We start from the raw sequence: 24,585 nt of genomic DNA, 5'->3' as shown, positions 1-24,585 counted from the left end.
ATAGTATGCTTTATTGTTAAGTAGTAATACATTGCCACATTGAATTTATCAACAGACATAACAGGCTTCAGTATAAACTGTAGAATAGTTTTTTTGCAGAATGTATTGATTTTATGTATAGCAGATTTGGAGACTAGATGGCTTTTTGAAATTCTGCAAAGCTGCTAGTATTTTGTTGGAGGATTGCCTGTCATGATTAATGTTAAACACAAATGCTGCAATTGATTAACTTTGGGCGACAGTTATACTTGATTCAGAAGTAATCTATGATCTATTATTTCATGGTATAAATATACAACAGAGTAAAATGTTGAATAAAATTTTAAAAAGTTGCATCATGTCCATAACTAGTTAATAGCTGCCTTGTATCATTTTAAAGATAATTTTATTTTAATGTCATTTTATGTATAATCAATTTAAATGTAGTTTTCATCTTAATTTGCTGGCTCTGCAAATTATTTGAAGTTAAAATGCTCTCTGAAACTACAGTCAGTATATTTGTAGTAATGAAATCACCACTACAAATGCAGTTCCAAATATAGCACAATGGAAGATTTCTTTCTTCTTTTTTTAAAGGTCCAAACGTGTCCTATTAGAGGAACCGAGTTTGGATGTTCGTAGTAGCGACCTATACTTTTTCAATTCTTCTGCCTCTGATTTTGAAGCCATTCAAACCATTCTTTTGAAACTTGAAGCACCTTGTATTTTCATTGTCACTTTGGAGGATAACTGGCTTAAAAGCTCCCCTTTTATGCTGATTGGGCAGCTCTAGGGACCCTGTTGCAGAACAATAACAGTTCTTTGACCACCACCCCCTGCAACTTTGGATCGCAACAAAACCGATCTTAAGGTGAAAAACACTGTCCATAACTGAAGACAGAAGATGAAGTGATATAAGTATTTAAAATCAACACTGATCAGGAGCATATAACTCTTTAATCAGTAGGCTCTGCCCTCCTTCAGGCAGGCCTACATGTTATTCTTTCCTTGTGACCTGGCATTTGCCCTTTTCCTTTATGTTAGGCTGTGGCTGTGTACATACCATACTTTTAAAGCATATGGCTTTCCAAATAGTTTCCGCTCACAGGGCTACAGTTCCTGGCAACCTTAACAAACTCCACTTCGTAGGATTAAATATATGCACTTTAAATATATGGTGTGTACACAGGCTCACATTAATGGAGACCAGGTCTAGTTTAGTAGGTGAATTAAATGATGATATGCCACCTTTGTGTACCGCTTGCATGCAGCAAGAAGAAAATATAATTAAATGCTCTTGAGAAGCCTTAATTTCTTCTTCTGTTGCATTGTGGGCAAGGTACTTTATTACTGAAGATGATATAGCTTCACATCCTGTAATCTTGCTGCAGTTGATCTTATTACATATCTGTTAAACATTGTTAACAAGACATTTAACATTTTTACTGTTGTAGTAGTTTGGTTTGAATTAAAGTGTTGGTAACCAAGAAAAAGATTTTGAACCTGCTTCTGCTATGTAGCAAAATTCTGCTTATGTTCTGTTTATGTTCATGGTGTTTACGTGAATATATACAAATGTGAACAGGTAACTTAAATGGGGGTGGGAGTGGGCGGTCCTTGGGTGCAACTAGTTAAGAGATTTAGAATGCTCTGTTCTCTCCTCTCCCTCAGTTTTGTCAGTGTGCCATGTACCTCAATGCATGAAGCAAATAAAGGATTTACACTTCTGTGCTGAACTTGCCAAAGATATGCATGTATACTTATAGAATAATTAACTCAGACTGATTGAGTTGTGATGCTACATTGGAGGTATTGTGAGAAATTTAAATAGCACCCCACATCCACTCACCATTGCCATCTGATAAGCTGCTGGCTTGCTCATATAGGAAAAGGGTGCATCAATTGGCACTTTACTGAAGGCTCTCCCAATTCTGGAGCCAACCCTAGATGAGAGAATAGCAGCTTTGTAGCTAATATAACTGGCATGGAGGTACTGAGTAACACTGATGAGTTTTCTGTAGAGGTTCAGATGAGGAGCTACATACGTGTATTCTGTACAGCATAAAAAGTAACTAAACAATAGTCATTTAGATTATGCTTTAATATTATATGAATGAATTATATTAATATTAAATGACTTAATTGTGTGATGTGAGAAGAATGACCAGAATTTAATATACATTATTTGGAATGGGCATAAGGCTAAATTGGTGTATGGACACCTAATGCTCAGCTCAGCACCCTGAGAAGAGAATTGTTTTAATACCAAATTTGACATTGTACACATCGCACCAATATTTTAAAGTAAATGACTAGCTCTTAGGAGTATGACAAAGTCTCAATGTTTGTGGCAATGTCTGCTGGGATCTTAGAAGTCAGTACAGAAGTTGAGCAGAATTTCAGGATGTCAAAACATGACAATTGAAATCCTTGTATATTTCTGTGTATATCTTCATGATTCTCACAGTTGCCTAGCATGGAACTCTTTTGGAAACTGAGGGAAGAGTGTGTTACAGAAACCTAAGACTGTTCAGTGGTTCTATATTAGTTTTAGAATACATGAACAAAATTACTGCTGAACTCCTTCAGTTCTCATATTAAATATAATTGTGAAATTCAGTTTTTTATTCCTCTTACTTTGAGATACTCTGCACATGAACTTATTTGCTTCTAGAGAAGGAGAACCTCTTAGCTATTTAAAATTATCTGATTTGAATAAAATATTAGATTTGGAACACTCAAAAATGTCTCTTTGTGATTCAGGTTGGATCGACATTGGCCTGAAGGTTTACAGCCTTTAAACAATACTCTGCATTTCAACAGTCCATTGACATATAATTATACTGGAACTTATGTTTGTACAGTGGCTAATCCACTTGGTCAAAAAAGTGATCAAAAGACTATCTACATATTAGGTAAGTCACTGGGTGTTTTTTCTTCAGTATTTGAACAAACTTCTTAATGAGAGGTCAGCAATATAATGGTCATAGTGTGTTATTTATTGTTTCGTTTTAACTATTAGCTTGAGAGAACATCATCCAGTTGACTTAAAGTTCCTTGTAAGAACATTTCTATTGCATGGGATATATATTATATAAGCAAAAATATAGGGATGCATCTGAACACAACGCTGACAGAAATAATGGTTGGCTTTATAGTAGCTGGAGAGATTAGCATTAGGAACACGAAGTGGGTTGTAAGTGAGCAAACATTTGCCCTCTTGTAAAGATGATTGACATGACATAATCTAGTATGATCTTTGAAAGCAAACCAGTGCACTTTTCTTTACTGTTGACACAGCTGTGGTTGAAATCAGAAGTTGGGGAAATGAAGTTTTAAGTAGGAGTTTTAAATGTACTTAACAATAATTTAAGGTAGTGTTTCTTGTACTGTGGGCTGGGGATTGCCAGTGGGCGTAGCCTTGGCACAACAGCCCATCTAGTGCCTCCTTACTTTTCTGCCCCCTGGTCTTTCTGTAACTGAGACCAGCAGCTCACTGCATGCACATGTTTAGACGTAAATGACGGCTAGAGAATGAAGCTGTGGCACGCACAAAACAGGAAGAAGAAGAATGAGTGGGCTGACAGGCTGGCTGTATGTGAGGAGGAGGAGAGAGAACAGGAAGAAGGGAGGCAAAAGGAATGGACAGATGGAGACAGAAGCCTTCTGGGAACTTCATTTCAACAGTGCTTGCATCCCATTCCTCTTGTTCCCCACACAGTCTCCTACCGAGTGATGATGACCTCCTGCCTAATTCGTGGCAGTAGAAGAGCAACCTCTCATTGACATATAATGAGAACCGGAGAGCCTGTTTGTGTGTGCGTGGCCACAGGAGGGTGGGAGAGCAGGTGGGCCTGAGAGACCAGGGAACTGAAGAGTTTTTTTGGGGGGAGGGATGTAAGAAGTAAAGTCCTTCAAAAATCAGTTTTGCTATGTGTGCTTTTAAATTTGTTCACAACTGACCTGGAATTAGGTTAGGGTAAGCAGTGAGGTAGCCATATTTACTGATGATACCAAAGGGTTCAAGGAAGTTAAGAGAAAAAGAAATTGTGAGAAGCCACAAAAAGGATGAATTCTTACTGTGTGAACATAATTTATGAAAAGAGCTATACTTCGAAGTGCTGAAAAATAGATGGTAGACCTGCAACAGTCGCATTGTTCATTCTTTTAAAAGCAAACTTGATATGAACATTCAATTACAGTAGGGAAAAAAATGAAAACTTGTTAAAGTTAGGGTTAAATTTTATCCTTTATATAAGGATTTCCTGCAGTCTGACTTTCACTCTTGATCTTCTCAAGAAGCAGATATATATTCTTATGTTTTATGTACAATACAATATCTAAGTCCATAGTGGGACATTATTTGTATGTTTGGTTATTTATTTATTTATTTATTTATTGCTCAAGGTAGCATACACAATTCTTCCCATTTTATCCTCATAATACCCCTGTGAGGTAAATTAAGCTGTAAGTTAGTGAGTGACCAGCCCAAGGACCTCCAGTGATCTTATTGGCTGATTGAGAATTTAAACCCTGGTCTCTGCAGGCCCTAGTTTGGCAAACAAACCACTACACCACACTGGCTATCTTGTTCTAAATGTTACAGACAGCATCCTATGCAACATATAACAGCATCTATTGCATTTAACAGAAAATCTTCACTTTCCGTTGTTTAAGAGATAAATGTAGTTACTTTGCCCTAAAACATCCAATCTTACATGTTCAAATTCACGTTAGTCATTAATATTCCCACTCTTCATAAGTTATATGTTTACTATTCTCTGAGCTCAATGCCTGGCATTTGGATTTTGTACTCCAGTGCATGCCAACCTCTTTTTTTCAAGCAGTCATATTTTGGCAGGTCACACTTTTGCACATTCACAGGTTGCTGGATCTCAGCATGGTCTCAGGTACTGATAGACCATGCAGTGTCTTGTGTAAGACTTAGGCTAACTCAAGCTATTTTGGAGGTTATTGGCCTGAGCTGAAGCATTTGACAGTGTCTTATGCCTAAGCAAAGCATTAAACGTACAGACACAAATCTATGCCATCTTATAGATGTCACTCTTCTAGAGGTGTGGGTTTATGATTTGTAGTAAGTCAAAGCTGCTTGTGGGAGTGCACACCCACTATTGTTTATTGATTGCTACAGTGGCATGGTGGTGCCATGCTTGGAAGTTATTTGCACCCAAATGAAATGTTGAATCATGCATGTTATATCTATATGTAAATTCCTATTGATTATTCACATACTTTTTTCCTTTAGATAAATCGTTCCTATTAAGTATTGGGTCTTTTTGCTGCTTATTTAATTGTATTTGAACAGAAGTCATGTGCAATAATGCATGGGTTCTCATTATATGAAGTTTTGAATTTGGAGTATGTTAAAGCTAGGGGGGGGACGCGGGTGGCGTTGTGGGTTAAAAAGCCTCAGCGCCTAGGGCTTGCCGACCGAAAGGTCGGCGGTTCGAATCCCCGCGGCGGGGTGCGCTCCCGCTGCTCGGTCCCAGCGCCTGCCAACCTAGCAGTTCGAAAGCACCCCCGGGTGCAAGTAGATAAATAGGTACCGCTTACCAGCGGGAAGGTAAACGACGTTCCGTGTGCTGCGCTGGCTCGCCAGATGCAGCTTTGTCACGCTGGCCACGTGACCCGGAAGTGTCTCCGGACAGCGCTGGCCCCCGGCCAATAGATGTGAGATGGGCGCACAAACCCCAGAGTCTGTCAAGACTGGCCCGTTCGGGCAGGGGTACCTTTACCTTTACCTTTAAAGCTAAGGGGGTTGGGACCATGGAAGGTCCTGTATCAGCAGGGCTTGAAGGAGAAGACTGAAGGGAAGGAGTTGGCTTGTGAGGAATAGAAAGGAGAAGAGTCTTTGAAGGAAGTTGATAGGGAAGCAGCTGTTGAAGGCAAATTCCAGACGGGTAGCAGTCTGCTACAACAAAACCAGTCTTTTACACATTTAGAGACAAACAGATTTATTTTGGCATAGGTTTCATGAAATAAAACTCATCAGATGCACCAGGTGTCATCCTTGGTTGGCAGATATACCTGTCAGCTTGTAATGGGTAGAAAGAAAAATAATAATCAACATTGGGGCCGAAAAGCCATGAAGGAAGGTCAAGAGGGGGTGCTGTACATAGACTTACTTTTCCTCTATTCTTCCCACTCCTCAATTTATCTGCCGTCTTCCTAGGACAGTCTAGAGCAGCCCACAAGCTTCAGGTCCCATCATTCCTCTGCCCTCTAGCATCTAATTCTGATGTGACCTTGAAAGAGGGAGGGACTAAAGGAAGAAGAGGAAGCCACCAAGCCCCTTCCATTGCCACAGCTTTGGCCAGTTTGGCATGCCTTGGCCTGGGATCATGGAAAGCCTCAATAGCCACTCCCTCAACAATGCTCCCTGTCTCTCAAGTAGTGTGGACAGAAGGTCCTCTGATTGCCTACTCAGGCCCATGGTGTGCTGCAAATAAATTATGCTGACTGGATTGGTATACTGTAAAACAGGTGTGGGGTGGAAGAGGAGGAGGAGGAGGAAAAAGCTCCCTGACATCACCCTGATCAAATGGCAACCTGATTTTCAAGACAACAATTTCAGCATGTTTCCAGATTTCCCCCTTTTTCTTTTTAGCCTGGTGATACTTCTGTTTCGAAAAATGATAGAAACTAATTAAATCTTTTTCACCTACCTACTTCATACAGGATCAGAGAACTTTATTCACTCCTTTTTAAACTAAACATCATTACTCTAGATCAGGGGTTCCCAAACTGTGGTCCATATAAGAAAAAGTAGCAATTAAAATATGATTGGAAATTATACAGCATTTAGCACAGTGCATTACAGTTGCTACAACAAGTGTGTGTGTGGGGGGGGAGATCATGAAGTTGTCTACCAAGACACTCGGCAATTTTCAAGTGGTCCGTTAGAAGAAAAGTTTGGGAACCACTGTTCAAGATCCCTATGTTCATCTGTGTAGTATCCCCATTTTACAAATTCCTCTCCTTTCTCTTGTTCATTTAATGTACTTAATATATACATAAAGAATTAAACAACTCACTGATGAAAGTGAGTGAATTATGTTACTTAATGACAAGTGGCATAGTAGCAGTAGCATAGACCTAATATTAGTAGAATTTTTTGAGAAAATTGATTTGTTATTAAAGCATGTCAAAAAGGCTATAAAGATTATATTATGAAAGTTACTGTTCATGGTATTTTAGGATTTAATTGAATTATTCAGTGTATAGCCAGCTAAAATATAATAATAATTATTAAAATTACTTAGATTGTATTTCAGTCTTCTAGATTTTGTCTACTTAATTAACCTACACAGCTAATAATTTATTTGAAGAAGTAGTCTAAACGTTAACAATAACATTTCATGAATAGCCTCCTCCAGTGGGCTATTAGTTTTTAAAATAGTTTTAAAAAATAATTAAATATTCTAAACTGTCTCCTACCCATTTTTATATCATCTAGAATTCACTTGATAAATGTGAAGTATATTAATACTATTATATTTAGGATCCAAAGAACACTACTTTATGTATGTCCTAGGGTTTGGGCATGATGAGTAGAATTTTTTTGTTTCCTCTGACATATCCATGGCTCATATCACAAGCAGCTTATGCAACTCAACACAATTTCAAGATCATTGCCATGTGAGACTGAAAAGGGACCCACTGTTTGTTATACACAGCTTCAGACTGTCTTGGGTACATAGAACAACTTTTGTTTCTTTAAGCAATTTCCTTATCACCCACATACAACAGTTTCCAATACCCAAATGTAGTCTTAAACACATCTTGCATATTCAACCCTTAACAAACCTGAGCAATACTGATGCCAAGTAAAGATTGTATGTGTTATTTGAGCTTTTAAGTACCCATACCACAACAGAATAAACCTGCAACTTTAGGTGTCAAATATTAGAAGGTTCATTAGGTGCTTTTCATAGAAGCTGAATAAATTATAGAATTGTAGTGTTGGAAAGGAACCCTGGGGGTCAATTTTGAAATAAGAAACAAATTTCTTATGCTTTGATTTGTTCCACAAGTCCTTTGTTTTTTTAGAAGGTTCCTATTTTGATTAAAATGTTTCTTTAGTACTAATGAGAATTTTGGAAGCATTGAAGTGCACAACAAACTTTTTAATGCTGCTATCTTTTAAAATCTTGTAACTATCAAATTGAATCCTACCACTACATACATGGTCAGGGGAAATGAAAATAATGAAGAACTAACTTCAGCATGCAGCTTATAGTTTTTCATTCTCTAACAAAACTATATATAATACATTATTTCTTTCATTCTTAACTCTGCCTTGGAATATAAGAAAAGGTTGACTTTTCAGCTGATAGCATTGATCCATGTTTGCTCTAAAACAGCATGGAAAAAATTGTTGATGATATTGTTAGAGTAAACTATTTTTTCATACTTCAGTAAGCTGGTCCAGAAGTTAAGTCTGCTCCCTCTACCCAGAGTAATGAAATTAAATGAAGAATGAAAAACTATGTTGAAGTACACTCACTTACTCATCAACTGTGCTTTCTTATCAGCTCTTAACTTAATTTAGTTTGCATTGACATTCTCTGCCTTTTCTGTGTCTTGTGTATCTCTGCTCTTTCATTAGATCCTCCTACTACTACCACTTCACCACCCACGATTCCATGGCTCCCTTCAACTGATGGCATCACAGGTTTAGCAACTCAGCCAAAACTAAAGCTTTTTCCAACATCACCATGGCCAGCAATGCAGGAAGACAATTGGGGCACTATCATCGGTAGTGCAGTGGGCGGGGCTCTTTTCCTGATATTTGTATGTGTCTTGGCTGGAGTTATCTTGTATAGGAGAAGGAGGACGTTCCGTGGTGACTACTTCGCCAAGAACTACATTCCACCATCAGATATGCAAAAGGAGTCCCAAATAGATACCCTCCAGGTAGAGGATGTGGATTCTTACCCTGACAGTGTGAAAAAGGAAATAAAACATCCTGTGAACAGTCACATAACTAAAGACTACTTGGGAGAATCTGAAAAAACAGACTGGAACAAAGTAGACACTATTAACAGGTACCAGGACAGGTATGAAAGACCAATGGATTACTATGAAGGTGGAACACTGGGAATGAAATACTTAGGTGAAGAATGTTATGAAGAAAATGAAGATGACTTAGTTTCACATGTAGATGGCTCTGTAATATCTCGAAAGGAGTGGTATGTCTAAAGACCACCTTCAAGTCTTGACTATACATAAAGCTCCTTCATTAGCTGATCACTTTCAGATTGTTTATACTTTTTCTTGAGGAATAGGTTTTTGAAGTTGATTTTCAAGCTTTTTATATTCTAACTTGACAATTGAAATGTAAAAACCTCATTTAAATGTATTGAAGCTGCTTTATTATTTTTTTCAATGCTGTACTACTGTCTTTCACAAGATATGAATTTTAATATAGTGCTTTATTTGGCCTATAGCACAAGATAACCAAGTGCTAAGTGGAAAAAGAAATTGTTATAAAAAGTTTGAAATGAAGCAACTGTCTTTGCTTGTGACTACAAATTTATGATCAAGACTTACCTTGATAGTACTTTTTGATCCATAATTCTAGTAAACAGTAACATGAAACTGATTCAAGTACAGAGCTGATCTAAGGTACACTTTGTTTACAAAAAAATTTATGACATGAAATATTCTGATGGCACAGTTTTTTCAAAGCTTTATTTTTAGGTTTTCTGCACAGAATTTAATACCTCTACATTTTTGAGCCTTGCCATTTAGATACTGTAGTAGGTGGTACCTTTTACAGATGACTTGTTGCACTGAACCTGCTGCAATAGACTTTTCAATGAATAAAGTCTTGCAGCATAACAGGAACTCTATATTTTTACACTGCATTTTATTTCCAAGCACTGGGATGTAAGATTCCAATCACTTCAGTTTTGTTTCCAGACTCATCCTTTCCAGAAGATCTATTAAATGTTGTTTCAATACGATACAAACAGTTTACCTTACCTAAATGGAAAAAGTAATGTTCAGTAAATATTAGGTTTCCATAACATTAATTAAGCACAGAGCTACAAATGCATTGAGTTGAAACCCAGATGCAACTTCTGTATTTGAATGGAGATGCATTTTAAGAAATAAACTTTTGGCTTTTCACAGAATTTGATGGTACAAGAAGTATTTGGACTGTCTAAAGAAATGTTGGCTAAAAAGCAGGGAAGCATTAAATGCAGGAGCAAATTTAGACTTTGTAAGCATTTGTCACTATGAAAAGCATGGCATATTTTGAAAGAGAAGGATGAAACACTTTGGCTTAAACAGAAAATATACTATTATGGTATATTTCATATGAGGCATTTTGAGAAATTTATGCTGCTTGAAAAGAATTGGAGTAGTGCAGTAAAATTACTATTAAAGTAAATTATTAATTAATAGATGGGAGAAACAAATATATGTAAGGAGGGATTTTCTCTGAAGGACATAGGAAATAGAGGCAACTGTGTTGTTTAAAAATACATCTCACATATAGGCTTTAGAATACCTAGTTGGTTGTGTAGAGAATATAGCACAACCAATAGGAGCCCATCATACTTGCTTAGAAGCAAATCCCACTGAAAATCTTACATTCAAACATGCTCAAAACTGAAAAGGTAGATGAGTGTTTGCTTCAATAGAAACTTCTTTAAAACACTTGCATATGAAGAATTAGATGAATTTGGTAGCATGTGTACAGACAATATTAATGCTTTTTAGCTTCCCAGTAAAAACCTTGGAAGTAATATGAGCACATTACATAATGACTTGCAGTATTTTATAGCTTTTCAGTCAGTACAGTATCTGTATTAAGGTGCAGTTTTGACAGCACACTGTGACTTGGTTGCTATGTCTTCAGAAATGTGACTGCAGTTGAGTATAAATACATGAAACAGGTTTTCTATGCGTCTCTATCACATTGATAATTTAAGTGGTAACACTATTTTACTTCACCAAAGTATATCTTCAGTACATTTGGAAGTAAAATTATTAAACCATGCTTGCCTGTGAACTCAAGTGAGTTCCAATAATTGCTTCATGGATCTGATCCATCAATGGCTGAAGTTCTTACTTCAGTTAGCTTTTGATCAGGCCACAAGGTAGCAGGTCCTAATGTGTGTGTGTGTTTTGGTTTTTTTTAAAGCTAGCTCATGGTCTTAGGAACATCTCCATTGTAATGCCATACTTTTCTGTAAGCCCTCTAGAAAGCTTTCTTGTAACACTCAAATTTAGAAGCAAGTACCTAATATTCTGTGTTTTCAATATAAATTTGTTAAAATTTGATCAAGAGCTTTACAGTTTAAAATGAAGAGGTTCATACTAGGTTTAAGATGTTCAGTGTTGCAGTGTTTTTATCTAATGTATGTTTGGTGTAAATACAGAATTGATTGTAAGTATGAATAGTTGTGTGAAATAAATCTTTTGTTAAATTAATTTCTTGAATGCAGGTCATATGCACAAATGATGGAAAGGCATATAAAATGTAATAGAGGTTAGATTTGTGGTGAGGAAACAGGTAGACTAGAAAATGAGAGCTGAATACAGAAAAAAACTGTTGAATTAGTACTTCTATATAGCATCTGAAATACTTAACTATATTGGTAAAAGTGTTCATAGATTACTTACTAGTCAACATAGCTGTCCTTGATGACAGATTGTATATTTTGTACTCCATAGTCTAGGTAAATTGCAGACAAAGCTGTAAGGTTACACTTAATTTTTAGTTGCAGAAAGTTTGGTCTGCTGTTTTGCTTGAAGTTGCCAAATTATTTTACTCTGTCAACTATGGAGAAAAGTTGATAACGATAAACACAAGACTTGAGTTGGTCTTGCCTTCAGATGACTCTACACATATAAGAATCCCCAAACAAATAGAATCCATACACAGGATAAATATGGATTGTGCCCAGTGTACTGTATTTTGTAGTACTATTTCTCAGCATGTCCAGAAAACATTTGCTGCTGTAGCCACCAACATGCCTTTAGTGTTTATATACAAAGTAGCTATCATTGAGATGATCCTTGTTTAAAATCAAATGAGCCAGCACAAGTTGATTTCCAGAATGAATGAAAAACGATTGCAGCATAGCATAAACAGTTTGAGTTTTGTGAGTTGTATCAGCTGGGAGACAACCTAATACATAGCTATGTATGTATGTATGCTTTGTGATGAAGATTGTATGCTTGTGTGATGAAAGCATATGTGCCTATTTTGTCAATGCTGCTAAATATATGTATACTTTGGTGTTCGTTGGATTAATAGCTTGGGAGTCATTATGCAGTAGCAAACTTCCAGACACTCATTCTTTGCCAGTTGGTTGTTGCGCATTCCATTCTTCCTGAGAAGAGCTGATTTTGCAGTTTGCTAATGATTCCCAGGCAGTCTCCCATTCACGCAGTTTTCAGAGTCAATTCTATGTAGCATCAGTAGAATTGCATTGTGTGCCTTCAGACCATTCTTTGGGCTGCTAAGTCAAAGAACTCAGTTGATAGTATTCTGCAGTTTGCAAATTACATTCAGTGTGTAATAAATCACAAGTCCTCATGAATATCGATGTTGAGTGTGAGAAGTACTGATTGTTCAGTTGGGAAATAGATTGGAAAGGGAAGGTGTGTACCAGATAAGGGCAGATCATACTTAATATTCATATTTGCCATGAATGAACAGGCTTTCTTGGGTAGGGGAAATGCAGTAGTGTGGCCCAAGTGAGCTTAAGTTAGATCCCCTGAAAGCAGTGGCCTTTTTCTTACTTAGTTTTTGCATTGGTTAGCCTTGGTTTCAATAAAACATGGTCTTGTATAGCTTGTCCCTGTATACATTTGTTGATGCAGGTGTGGATCTTTCCTCCAAGATGAAAAAAAAAAGCAGTTTGGGGTGATAGTGTGAAAACTCTTGTACCGGGAATGGATTAAGAAGTACCCCACCTGTACCTTCTGCTTTGGATTTCATCCTCCACAGCCACATTTTGCAAAAGGAAAAAAATAGGGACAAACTACACACCGTGTGTAGTTGAGACATGTATAAGTAATATTTTAGGTGGATTTGGGCCATTGGTATATAGACCTCCAAAGTCTAGACCTTTCCCCCTTGGAAATGATGTTATATGAATGTGTGTTTTTCCCCATTCTTGCAGCTGTCTAAAGCTTTTCATGGCAGTGTTGCATGTTGGTGAAGCAAAAAGCTGTGCATGCATTCATCTATTCTGAGATATGATGGAGATAAAAATAATGCTAAAGATATTTTCAAATACTTCTGAAATATTTAAGCAATGATTTGCACATACAATACAGGTAACACATTTCATGTAACAGAGTAACTGGGCAACTAATTAACTTGCCACTAAAGGGTAACACTCTTATTGACCTGCCACTGTGGTCCACTTCTGCTATGATGAGTCAATTGTGAACATTTCTAATGTACCTGGTACAGTTCCTGATTTTCAACATGTCATTGAAAAAAGTTACAGGCCTTCAGATTTTTACAGAGATTTTGTTTGTGTTTTAAGTAAAATAAAACAATGTCTACTGATTTCTACAAAAAAGATACAGCTAGCACATTTGATAGTAAAATTAGATAACTTCAGATATCGTCGTTTTGTCCTATCTCAGGGATATAGAATAAGCAAAGTTGCTTTGGTAAGTATAACTTCAGTAGCTTACGCTTTTGCATTCTTAAAGTATTAGATAACTATTTCTAAACCAGACGGAACTTTCAGTATAACTGCCATTTATTTTTGTATGTTGTTCCTATGCACAGTCTAAAAACAAATGGTTCTTTTTGTAGATTGAAATACAAAAGTTTGCTATGCTAAAAATTACTTTTCCAGACATTGTTAAAGGCATCTGTCTCAAATACTTAACGCCTTGTGAGTTAAGAATTGAAAATCATTTTCATGTCAACATATTTTGATTCCTCTTTTTTCATCTTTAAAAGTTTAAGACTGTATGTTCAAATTCTGCCTTCAGCAATCATTTTTTAATATTGCATAGCTGTTTATGACCCGCATGCAGTGGAAATGATAAATTGTAGATTCCACAACATGTTTAACTCAGAGGCAGCTAACTTTATTTCTTTTTCCTGAATTTGAGGAGTTTTGATAACATGACTCATTGCTTGAAAATCATAATGCATGCTGAATTACATTTCAGATGTTCCATTTAAGCAGTCGTCATCAGTAGCTGTAGCTGGGGCTGTAATAGGAGCAGTACTTGCTCTCTTTATCATTACCATCTTTGTGACAGTACTACTGACTCCCAGAAAGAAAAGGCCCTCTTACATGGACAAAATGTAAGTTTTTTGTTTGTTTCTAAGCTGATATCCTTGCTTTCTAAAAAGCTTGAAGTGTTTACTCTCCCTTTTCTCATGCTATACCATTCTATTCTGCTTTAAGGCACAGTCCCTGTAGTGCTAATACAAAATGTCAGCATACACTACTCAAAAAATATATACCTAGTCTAAGAACTTTATACTATCACAAATTAAAAATTATTTGTGTTTCTAATGTGTTTATTTTATTTTATTTTTATTTAGAAAGATCTGTAGACTGCTTAATCACAAAACTCTGTAACCAGTATACATTATATACTTATTGAAAAAGCACAGCTAAAATGATGCCATCTGCAGCGATATCAGCAAAGGCTAATTGTCTGTTATTTGTAAAGTTTTATGTTTCTGTTGAATATGTTGGTGGTGGGTGGGTGGAACCCCTAAAATAATATTGTATACCTGCCTCTATATGTTGTACACCTAGACGTACAATAAAGGTGTTGTTAGGTTTAAGAAACCATAGTGCTTCCCTTTTAATTTCTCAATAGTCTCTTACTGGCTATTAAAAAGCTAGCATCTTTCTGACTTTCTTTATAGATATTCTGTTGGCTTTTAGCTTTAATTAAAAAAGAAGAAAAAAAGAATGAGTCGGTTTCCTGCTGGGTAGGTGTGGGTGTGGGAGAGATAAACATGAAGATGATCTAGAAATCATTCATAGTTCTGAACTTCATAGACTGAACTTAATTCACCTTCAGTTCATCCAGCAATGTTAAGCACTACTTTCAGAGATTTTGTAAACTAGTTCTGTGAACTTCATTCAGCTGACCTGAGGGTCATAGTAGATAGCTCATTGAAGATATTGAGTGAGTGTGCTAGTGATCATTAGGAAAGGAATAAAACTACCAATATCCTAATGCCATTATAGAAATCTCTGGTGTGGCTGCATTTGGAATACTGTGTACAGTTTGGGTCACCTCACCTCAAAATGGATATTGAAGAGTTGGAAAAGGTTCAGAAAAAGGGCAACCAAATATCAAGGGGATGGAACGATACCCTAATGAGGGAACATTGCAGCCTTTGGAACTTCTTGGTTAAGAGAAAAGGTGAATAAGAGGTGACATGATAGAAGGTTGTAAAATCAGACATGGCATGGGGAAAGTTGCAAGAGAAAAGCTCCCTCCGCCCCCAATCATAAGACTAGAACTCCTCAACATTCAATGTAGCTGAATGTTGGAAGATTCAGGACAGATAAAATAAAGTACTTTTTCCATAGTTAAACTATGGAATTCTCCCCCCCCCCAAAGTAGCAGTGATCGCCACCAACCTGGATAGCTTTTAAAGAGAATTATACAAATTCAGGGAGAATAAGGCTGCCAATGACTACTAGCCAAGATGGCTATACTCCAAGGTTGGAGGCAGCAATGCTTCTGGAAACCAGTTGCAGGACATTGCAGGAGGGGAGAGTGCTCTTGTGTTTATGGTCCTGGTTGCAGTCTTCCCAGGTGCATCTGTTTGGTCACTGGGCTAGATGGGCCACTGAACTGATCCAGCAGGGCTGTTCTTATACGATGTGCTCTGTTTCTCTTTATACAGGTAATGCCTGACAAATCTGTTGAGTTATTGAAACCAATGCCATTTAAGAATTTGTCGCAAGTGGGATACTTGCAATTTTATATTAATGGCATTTCCTATTATATGACCAAGGAAGTTTCCATTTTACTTGTTTACAGCTGTAATCTACACTTGATTCAATTATTTCTCCAATAGTGGTGACTAAACTCCAAGTTTTCCAATGCAGGATTGATCTTCCACCAACACACAAGCCTCCGTGTTCATATGAAGAAAGAGCTCGTTCCTTGTCTCAGAAAGAAATAATTCTTCCAGTAAGTTATTGATGAAGCATACTTCCAAAGTAAAATGATCTTTTAATGTTGCTTATTACAAATTGATCTATAGAAGATATTCAGTTGACATAAGACATTATTTTGTTACTCAATTGATATTGTATATTTCTGCCAGCCAGACTTCTAAGTAATTACACTAATCTGTTTAATTCCCATATAAGGGTTTAATCAGGTTCTTGAACCTCAAAAGACTGTTAGGGGTTTATCCTAAGCTGGAGTCCTCTTTGAGAACGAACCTCAGATTGCATTATATATCTGAGTAAATGTATGCGTGTCTTGTCAAGTCTGAAGGGTGCACGCTCATGAACTTCATTACATGTCCCTTTTAAAATACTTGAAAGTGAGTGCTGAAGGAATTGCAGGTAGTAAATCTTCTGCAACCCCATCCCCACAAGAGTTCTACTAAGACTCAAGGCAGAGTGGCAGCAAATCTTTAGGGGTGGGCAGGGGAAGGTGGGAGAAATACTTGTTCAGTCAACTTTATTATTAAAGGTAAAGGGACCCCTGACCGTTAGGTCCAGTCATGGATGACTCTGGAGTTGCAGCGCTCATTTCGCTTTACTGGCCGAGGGAGCCGGCGTACAGCTTCTGGGTCATGTGGCCAGCATGACTAAGCCACTTCTGGTGAGCCAGAGCAGCGCACGGAAACGCCTTTTACCTTCCTGCTGGAGCAATACCTATTTATCTACTTGCACTTTGACGTGCTTTCAAACTGCTAGGTTAGCAGGAGCAGGGACCGCGTAACAGGAGCTCATCCCGTTGTGGGGATTCAAACTGCTGACCTTCCGATCGGCAAGCTCTAGGCTCAGTGGTTTAGACCACAGCGCCACCCGCGTCCCTCAACTTTATTATAAGCCTACACAAAAGATATTTTAATTTCACCCCCACCCCCATTCAAAAGAATGCTCACCCACTACCCACTGAAAGTAATGAAAAGTCTGGGCCACATACTTTGATTCAGCGTAACTTATAATGGATTTCTGTACCACATTAATTGGCTTTTCAGGAGTCCACATTCTGTATTGTTATTTAGCCACCCAAATCTGCTGTTAGGTTCTTCTATGGCTATAGAAACCAACAGGATTGGAGGAATGCAGCCACTCCAGAAAAAGCTAGAGTTAGCCCTAACAATATGAGGCAGTAATCTTGCTAGCCTGCACAGTCAACAACATGGTCACCATTGCATTCTGACTAAGAAAATCTTATCAAAGGCATGCAAGTTTCTGGTCACTGAAGCTTCCAGTATAAGATTGTGTAAATCCTTGTGTTCCCCAACTAGCAGTTGAAGCCCCTGAAATACTGATGTGAAAGAATATTGTGAGCAAAACGAGGTTCAGGGTCAAGCTGCCTGGTTAAAAGTTCTAGACATCATCTAATAGTGACTAAATACAGTCTAGCCAGGCCCCCAGCACGCACCATTCAGAAGTAATCGTGCAGTATTGTAGAACTGAATAGTGTTTGTTTAGTACACTATGAAGCAAAAAATGTTTGGCTTATATTATAAAATATCAAAGGAAGTAGAATAAACCCAGACAAAATATGACTACCAATCCAGAAAGCAGTATGACTCCATCAGAATCAAGTGATGTTCTAATGTTTGGCTAGCAAATCTCAGAAGAGACTAGCATTGTTAAGTTTTGGCATCCACTTGTAATGAAAGCTGATTGGCTTTGCATTAACTATTGCGAATTCATTGCATCCAAAACTACAGTTAAAATAGTTTTGCATATTGGAATCTTTACAGAATACAAAGCTGCTTCACTATAGTTGCCCAAAATTATGTAAGGATGAGCTGCAAGCAAGATACTTGTGTTTGCTTTCTGTGTTAAAGATTAGGCCAATGTTGGGTTGAGGTTGAGGTAGGGGGTTGGTATTCATTTCTGAGGTTTGGAGATACTTGTGTGCAAGTACCATAGAACTTTTTTTTTTAAAAAAAATCCTTCTCAATTCTTCTAAAATCAAAGTGCTTATGAAATTCTCTTTGTTTTCTATATTATTTTGTGGAATGATACCAGGTGATAAGAAGACATAAACAGTGTATCTTCTTCAGTGTATCTGAAGACGTGTGCATGCACACGAAAGCTCATACCAAGAACTAACTTAGTTGGTCTTTAAGGTGCTACTGGAAGGAATTTTTTTATTTTGACTATGGCAGACCAACACGGCTACCTATCTACTACAAGAAGACATAAATGCATTCTTACTGTGTACATTGCTGTAGCTGCATGTGATTGTGGTATAAGGCACATTCATACCTATCTTAAGGCAAGATGTTTTCCTTAAAATTTTTTTAAAAAATATTTAGTGCATTTCATCAAACTTCCATAGAAACAACAAAATAATACTATGCAAACAGAAAACAATTCAGCAGTAACTAAAAGCATAGCAGAGTGATTGTTAATTTTAAACTTCAACTGATACAAAACAAAAACTGGTGGGTCTGACCTGGCTAAAGGAATGGATCAAATTAGATGACTCGGATGTATTGGATTTAGAAGGAGTAGAGACGAGATTTGGATGGCATGCCTATTTAATAGATGAAAAAGTGAGAGTACATAAAGGCTTCCTAGGGCATATAATCAGAAAATCTATATATAAAATATGGGAGAAATATAAAAGACTTTTAGAACTGAAAACTCCCTGGTGGGCATCGCCAGCAGAAATTGTCGCAGTGAAAAAATTAAATATGAAAGAAAATTGGGCTACCTATAAAACTGTATTAAAGGAAGAAAACGGGGAATTGGAATTAAAGGACTACACAGAAATTAAAGCTCATATTAGTGATTGGTTCCAATATATTCAAATTAAGTATAGATTAGCAAAAGACAAAAAGTTAGGATTTGAAAAAGAAATATCAAAATTTGATAAATATTTAATACAAGAAAAATCAAAAAATATATCTAAATTGTATAATCTGATTTTAGAGTGGGAAACAAAGGATGAACTGGTTAAAGCATCAATGATTAAATGGGCGCAAGACATTGGGAAAAATATTATGTTTGAACAATGGGAAAAATTGTGGAAAGAAGATATGAAATTCACCATGTGTTATATACTGAAAGAAAATTACCTTAAAATGCAACATAGATGGTATTTAACACCTGAAAGAATAGCAAAAATGAATAAAAACTGTAGCGATATCTGCTGGCGATGCAACACGGGAAAAGGTACTATGATACATATATGGTGGAATTGTTTAAACATCAAACAATTTTGGGAAATAATATATAATGAAATGAAAAAAATGTTTAGATACTCATTTAGGAAAACACCAGAAGGTTTTCTATTGGGAATAGTACCAGGAAGCCTAAAGGAAGAAGATAAGACCTTATATTTATACGCAACAGTAGCAGCAAGGTTATTGATTGCGAAAAACTGGAAAAGTGGTATAATACCGACAAAAACAGAGTGGCTTGCCAAATTATTGGAGTATTACAATATATCCAAAACAATGGAAGAAATTGGAAGGATTTCAAAAGAAAAGATAGATAGGGACTGGAAGGTGTTTAAAAGATACTTGCAAAATCATATCGAAAAATCAGAACTCCTATTAGAATAAACAAGTTCCGTTTCAAATACTGAAATATCAAATAAGATGGAAAATAACATGTAATAGAAAAAGAAGTATAAAATTAGGGTAAAGGTGTGTGAAAGAAAGTAATAGAAGTGGAAAGATATTGTAATTGAGTAGATTGGAAGTCAACACAAAGGTGGGGTGAAGGGTCGGTGGATGGTGATGGGGAAAGGAACTATTTGTGGGATTGAGTGTAAGTATGTTTGAATATTTTTAAAGATTGTATGAAATGTATGTTTGTATGCTTGTATATATGTATTAATGATAAATAATAATAATAATAGTAAAATAAATTTAAAAAAAGAAAAACAAAACAAAAACTTGACTTTCTGGACAGCCAGCAAGGATGATACTCTTCACTTGGGGCAGAAGTTCTCTTAATACTGGGTTACCTACAGAAATGGCCCTGCATTGTGGGGAGGTTAGACCTTCCCTACAACATGGATGAATCTGTGGCAGGTCCTCAGCATTAGCTCTTAAGTGTCAGGAAGATCTTGTTTCTTGAAGCACGTAGTGACTGCCCCAACGCTGGTCATCACAGCAATCTCAGTAAGTTTGGCACCCAGCAGAAGTCCCGATGTGCAAGTGGACTGGAGTACTGCCACTGTCATGCCTGCTACTTCTTCACATTTCAGCAGCAAAAGATTATGCCACAGATTGTCTACTGATGAATCCTTCTGCTCAAAGCACTGAGACAGAAACCACAATGCCTACTCTCAGACCTTCCCCACTTTTCCACATTGATCAGTCTTCTTTGAGTCTTAGGATCCAGATGTTTGCAGTGGCTTAGAATCTGCTACTTGCCTTTCTCCCATCTAGGCAGCAAACAGTTGCCTGGTGTCCAAAACTGGGTGAAATGCAAGGTGCTGTAAGTTTTTATAAACCTGAGTTTTGAATGAGAAGGAGGACATGGAGCCAGAAGAAAGGAAAATACCCTGTTTCTGAATAACAGTTTCATATTTCTGCCTCCAATGCAAAGTGTTGGTTTTGACCTTTAGGGCCCTAGCTTGGATTCAGGGTACTTGGAGGATAGGCACTCCCAACATGTACCTGCCTTAGACAGCATCAGCATCTTCAGAAGCTCTTCTCCAGGTGCCCCAATCAGGTGAAATGTGCCAAATATTTACCAGTGGAAGTGCCCTTTCAGTAGTGGCACCCTAGTTATGTAATGTCCTCTCCACACTTTGCACAATATCGCAACCTCTCCTGTGCTGAACAGCCTGGTTCCCAGAATTCTGGATTCCTCACCGCTAACCAAGGGCAAACAAGATAGTATGCATAAACTCAACCTTGTGCAACTCAGCCTTTCCCCTGAAAAACACTCAAGGAAGAGGTCACATGGACTGCTGAATCAAGCAGAGGGAGCAGGTGCCACACATTCTTCACTGTTGGGTTTTTCCTTCAGATGACCCCTTGGTAAAAAATTGTCACTACTATATCACTTGGGACGCGGGTAGCACTGTGGGTTCAACCACAAAGCCTAGGACTTGCCAGTCAGAAGGTCGGTGGTTTGAATCCCCGCGACGGGGTGAGCTCCCGTTGCTCGGTCCCTGCTCCTTCCAACCTAGCAGTTCGAAAGCACGTCAAAGTGCAAGTAGATAAATAGGTACTGCTCCAGCGGTAAGGTAAACGGTGTTTCTGTGCGCTGCTTTGGTTCACCAGAAGCGGCTTAGTCATGCTGGCCACCTGAGCCGGAAGCTGTACGCCGGCTCCCTTGGCAAATAAAGCAAGATGAGTGCTGCAACCCCAGAGTCAGTCATGACTGGACCTAATGGTCGGGGTCCCTTTACCTTTACTATATCACTTAGTATGGAAGATTATGTCCATATGCAGAATAAATGTGGGCCTTAAATGAAGCTTTTCAACCATTAAATAATACTAAGTTTTGAAGAATACTGTAAAAGGGAGAATAGGCCTTCATTCAATATTTGTTTTTTGTTTTTTTTTACTGAGCTGTCTTAATACTGTTTTAAATTGCATGTTGACAAATATTAATGGTACTGAATGTGCATTATATTGAAGAAAGTATAAGTTACAGAAAGTCCATATCATTATACTATAAATTAAGTACAGTGGTGCCTCGCAAGACGAAAAGAATCCGTTCTGAGAGTCTCTTCGTCTAGCGGTTTTTTCGTCTTGCAAAGCAAGCCCATTGACGGATTAGCGGCTTTTAGCGGCTTATCGGATCAGCTGATAAGCGGCTTAGAAGGGGGGGGGAGGAAAAAAAACCAGCAGGAACTCGCAAGACATTTTCGTCTTGCGAAGCAAGCCCATAGGAGATTCGTTTTGCGAAGCACCTCCAAAACGGAAAACTCTTTCGTCTAGCGAGTTTTCCGTCTTGCGGGGCACCACTGTAATTGTATTTATTTATTATTTAGGATTCCACAGCAATTAGTACATCTAGTTTGAGTATTGTCATTCAAGGACATACCTTTTAAGAAGAAAGCAATATGATGAAGAAGCCAGATAGATTTTTGTATCATACTTTAATCATCTATTTTGTTTTTTTTAGAAGATGGTAAACTGCAGGCAACTGAGCTATGAAGAAGAAAATTCTTTGGCTCCTGATAGCCATCAGCAAATGTGCCCAGCTTTCAAGCAAACAAATTGCAAAGACTGGAGCAGCAAGAAGCATCCTGAGCCAGACAATAGAAGAGTGTATATCAATCCCAGGGAACATTATGTTTGACTTCTCACCTGTAAATTGATGATCAAAAGTAATATGACTTTTCTAATAACTGTTTTATATCATATGGATTTCTAGCTTATATGATTTAGGTTCAGTGAATGCTTTGCCTTCTCTTATTGTGGAAAAAATGAGGCAAAGGAAATGGGAATAGTAGTAAAACTCAAATTTGTAGAGAACAGTGTTTCTTAATGCTTTACTACAGTAAATATGTCTACCACAGATTTCTGTGTATTTTGAAATTTCTATGTATTTTTATTCAACTCAGATGGGGGTATAATGGTGAAATTAGAACCAATTTTTCTTAGCTATTCCTCTGATTTGTTTCTACCTAACTTACCCTATAATACTTACTGTTGTGAGTTTGTCCAATCTCCCCCACTCGGCAGCTTCATTGGCTGCTGCTTTTTGGAGTATGGAAAGTTGCATTGCAATGACATTGCATCATGTGTTTTGTAATCTTAGATATTACTGGAAGGGAGAAGAGAAGGCAATGGGGTCTTGGCATTTGGCTACAGCCATGAATGTTTGTAAAACAGTAAAAACCAAGTGCTCATTTACTGATTCGTTGCCTTTTAGGAAATGCTGGAAAGTGTTGCCTACTTCATAAATGGACGGTTTTGCTATTGTCCTGGGTTAGTGCTAGCCTAAATCGTTACCTTGCCATTTAAAACAGTGGAGCACAACTTTTCAGTATTCACTTCCATACCAGTGATTCTTACCTGAATCAGATTTTTTTTAGTCATTCGCTTAATCAGTCATACCAGAAGTAAAAATTGGAATATTGAAAAGGTAAAGAGTGACTTCATATACTACAGAAAGAGAAATAAAAATAACGTAGCAAAAATAATGGATAAGCTGTTTGTTTTTGTTCCATTATTTACATGAGTGTAGAAAACAATTTAACAGGGAACCCCCTTGGGTGCAGTTTCCCCTGAATTTCCCATATTTAGTATTTTTTAGCTAATTTCTTTGGCCCAATTATGTGTAATCCCGTAGCCATAAAGGGCTCCTACATTCAGTCTTTTCATTTACATTGCAAGGTGCATCGACTAGTTACTTTGCTGCTTTGTTCTCAAATGTAGTAAAAGGTTGGCTTCACCTAATGTGTCTTATTTAGACCTGCAAACAAGTGGGGAGGTCCTATCATGTTGCCAATAACAGGCCAGTGGGAGGTGTAGATAGTTCTACAAGCCTACATTTCATTGGTTTTCATCCTTATTATGTGGAACAATGTTAAAGGTTCCATGGGGTTTATAGAAATGCAAATAGGCCTTTGAACAGAGTTTCAAGTTTATTGCTGAAGGTAAGTAGCAAAATAAATGGCAAGTAACCTTGAAATGCAAATTATGTACTAAGATGTAGCTTTTATGTAAAAAGCCTGGCTAAGTCAATTGTGCCTGTACAAAACAAATGCATTTCAGTTCTATATGTACAGAGGTGTAGCGTGATTTAGGTGCACGTTTGCCTACATGATTTTGTGTTTTGAGCACAGAGCTTAGAAAAATGGGTGAGGTATGTACTGTATAGGGAGATTAGTGAATTTAGAGCAGACTATAAAGTTTCAATAAAGATGAATTTGATACACTGTTTTAAGGTCTTGTGTTGAAACACTAAACACATATTCATATTTTTGTTGCTTAAAAATGTATAAGTGGTTTTGCATTTTAAACACAAACAAACTTTGTTTTTAATACTTGTATATGTGCCAATATCAGTTTGAAGAAATGTGAAAGTAGAAAATTTGCATTGAACTATTCTAAACATGCCTGGGTGGATAGAAGAAGTTGTTACATTTATTTCTGCATAGTAAGCAAAATAAATTGGACCCAAGCAGGATGAGTGGATTGGGCATTGGTTTTATGTATGTTCCCACCCCCATGTAGTAGAGATTCATTAAGATCTGGTCTAAATCTCTGAGATTTGCCACCTGAGAGTCTATTTCAAGACTCCATCCTCACTGGGTCCCCTCTTTCAAATTTAAATGAACATGTAGGCATGACAGAAAGGGATTTACAGAATTTGCCACTAGGCATTTTTTTGAAAATATGCAGCAGTGTCTGTGTCAAGAACCATGGAAAGTGTAGTTCCTGTGGTTCTTGCCATAGGCATTAACTTGCATTCTCATAGCACTGCTTAGGGC

General features: G+C 37.4%; 1 protein-coding gene across 3 annotated transcripts in view; it reads left to right on the top strand.

Annotated features, from left to right (window-relative positions):
- Positions 1 to 24,032, top strand: part of NECTIN3 (nectin cell adhesion molecule 3) — a 44,931-nt gene extending 20,899 nt beyond the window's left edge. For 2 of the 3 annotated variants that reach the window (XM_081198989.1, XM_081198987.1), the window contains exons 5-6: positions 2,743 to 2,894; positions 8,609 to 10,139. In XM_081198989.1, the coding sequence (XP_081055115.1) occupies positions 2,743 to 2,894; positions 8,609 to 9,201 (745 nt within the window). In that variant the 3' untranslated portion in view covers positions 9,202 to 10,139. Of the gene's footprint in view, positions 1 to 2,742; positions 2,895 to 8,608; positions 10,140 to 14,160; positions 14,300 to 16,076; positions 16,162 to 22,268 lie in introns of those variants that run through there. The other variant, XM_081198988.1, reaches the window with a different exon arrangement.
- Positions 24,033 to 24,585: the final 553 nt, after the last annotated feature.

Source organism: Podarcis bocagei, assembly GCF_964188305.1.
Source record: "Podarcis bocagei genome assembly, chromosome: 6".
NCBI lineage: Eukaryota > Metazoa > Chordata > Lepidosauria > Squamata > Lacertidae > Podarcis > Podarcis bocagei.
Note: the sequence above shows the minus strand (reverse complement) of the source record. Positions and strands in the feature narration are given on the sequence as shown.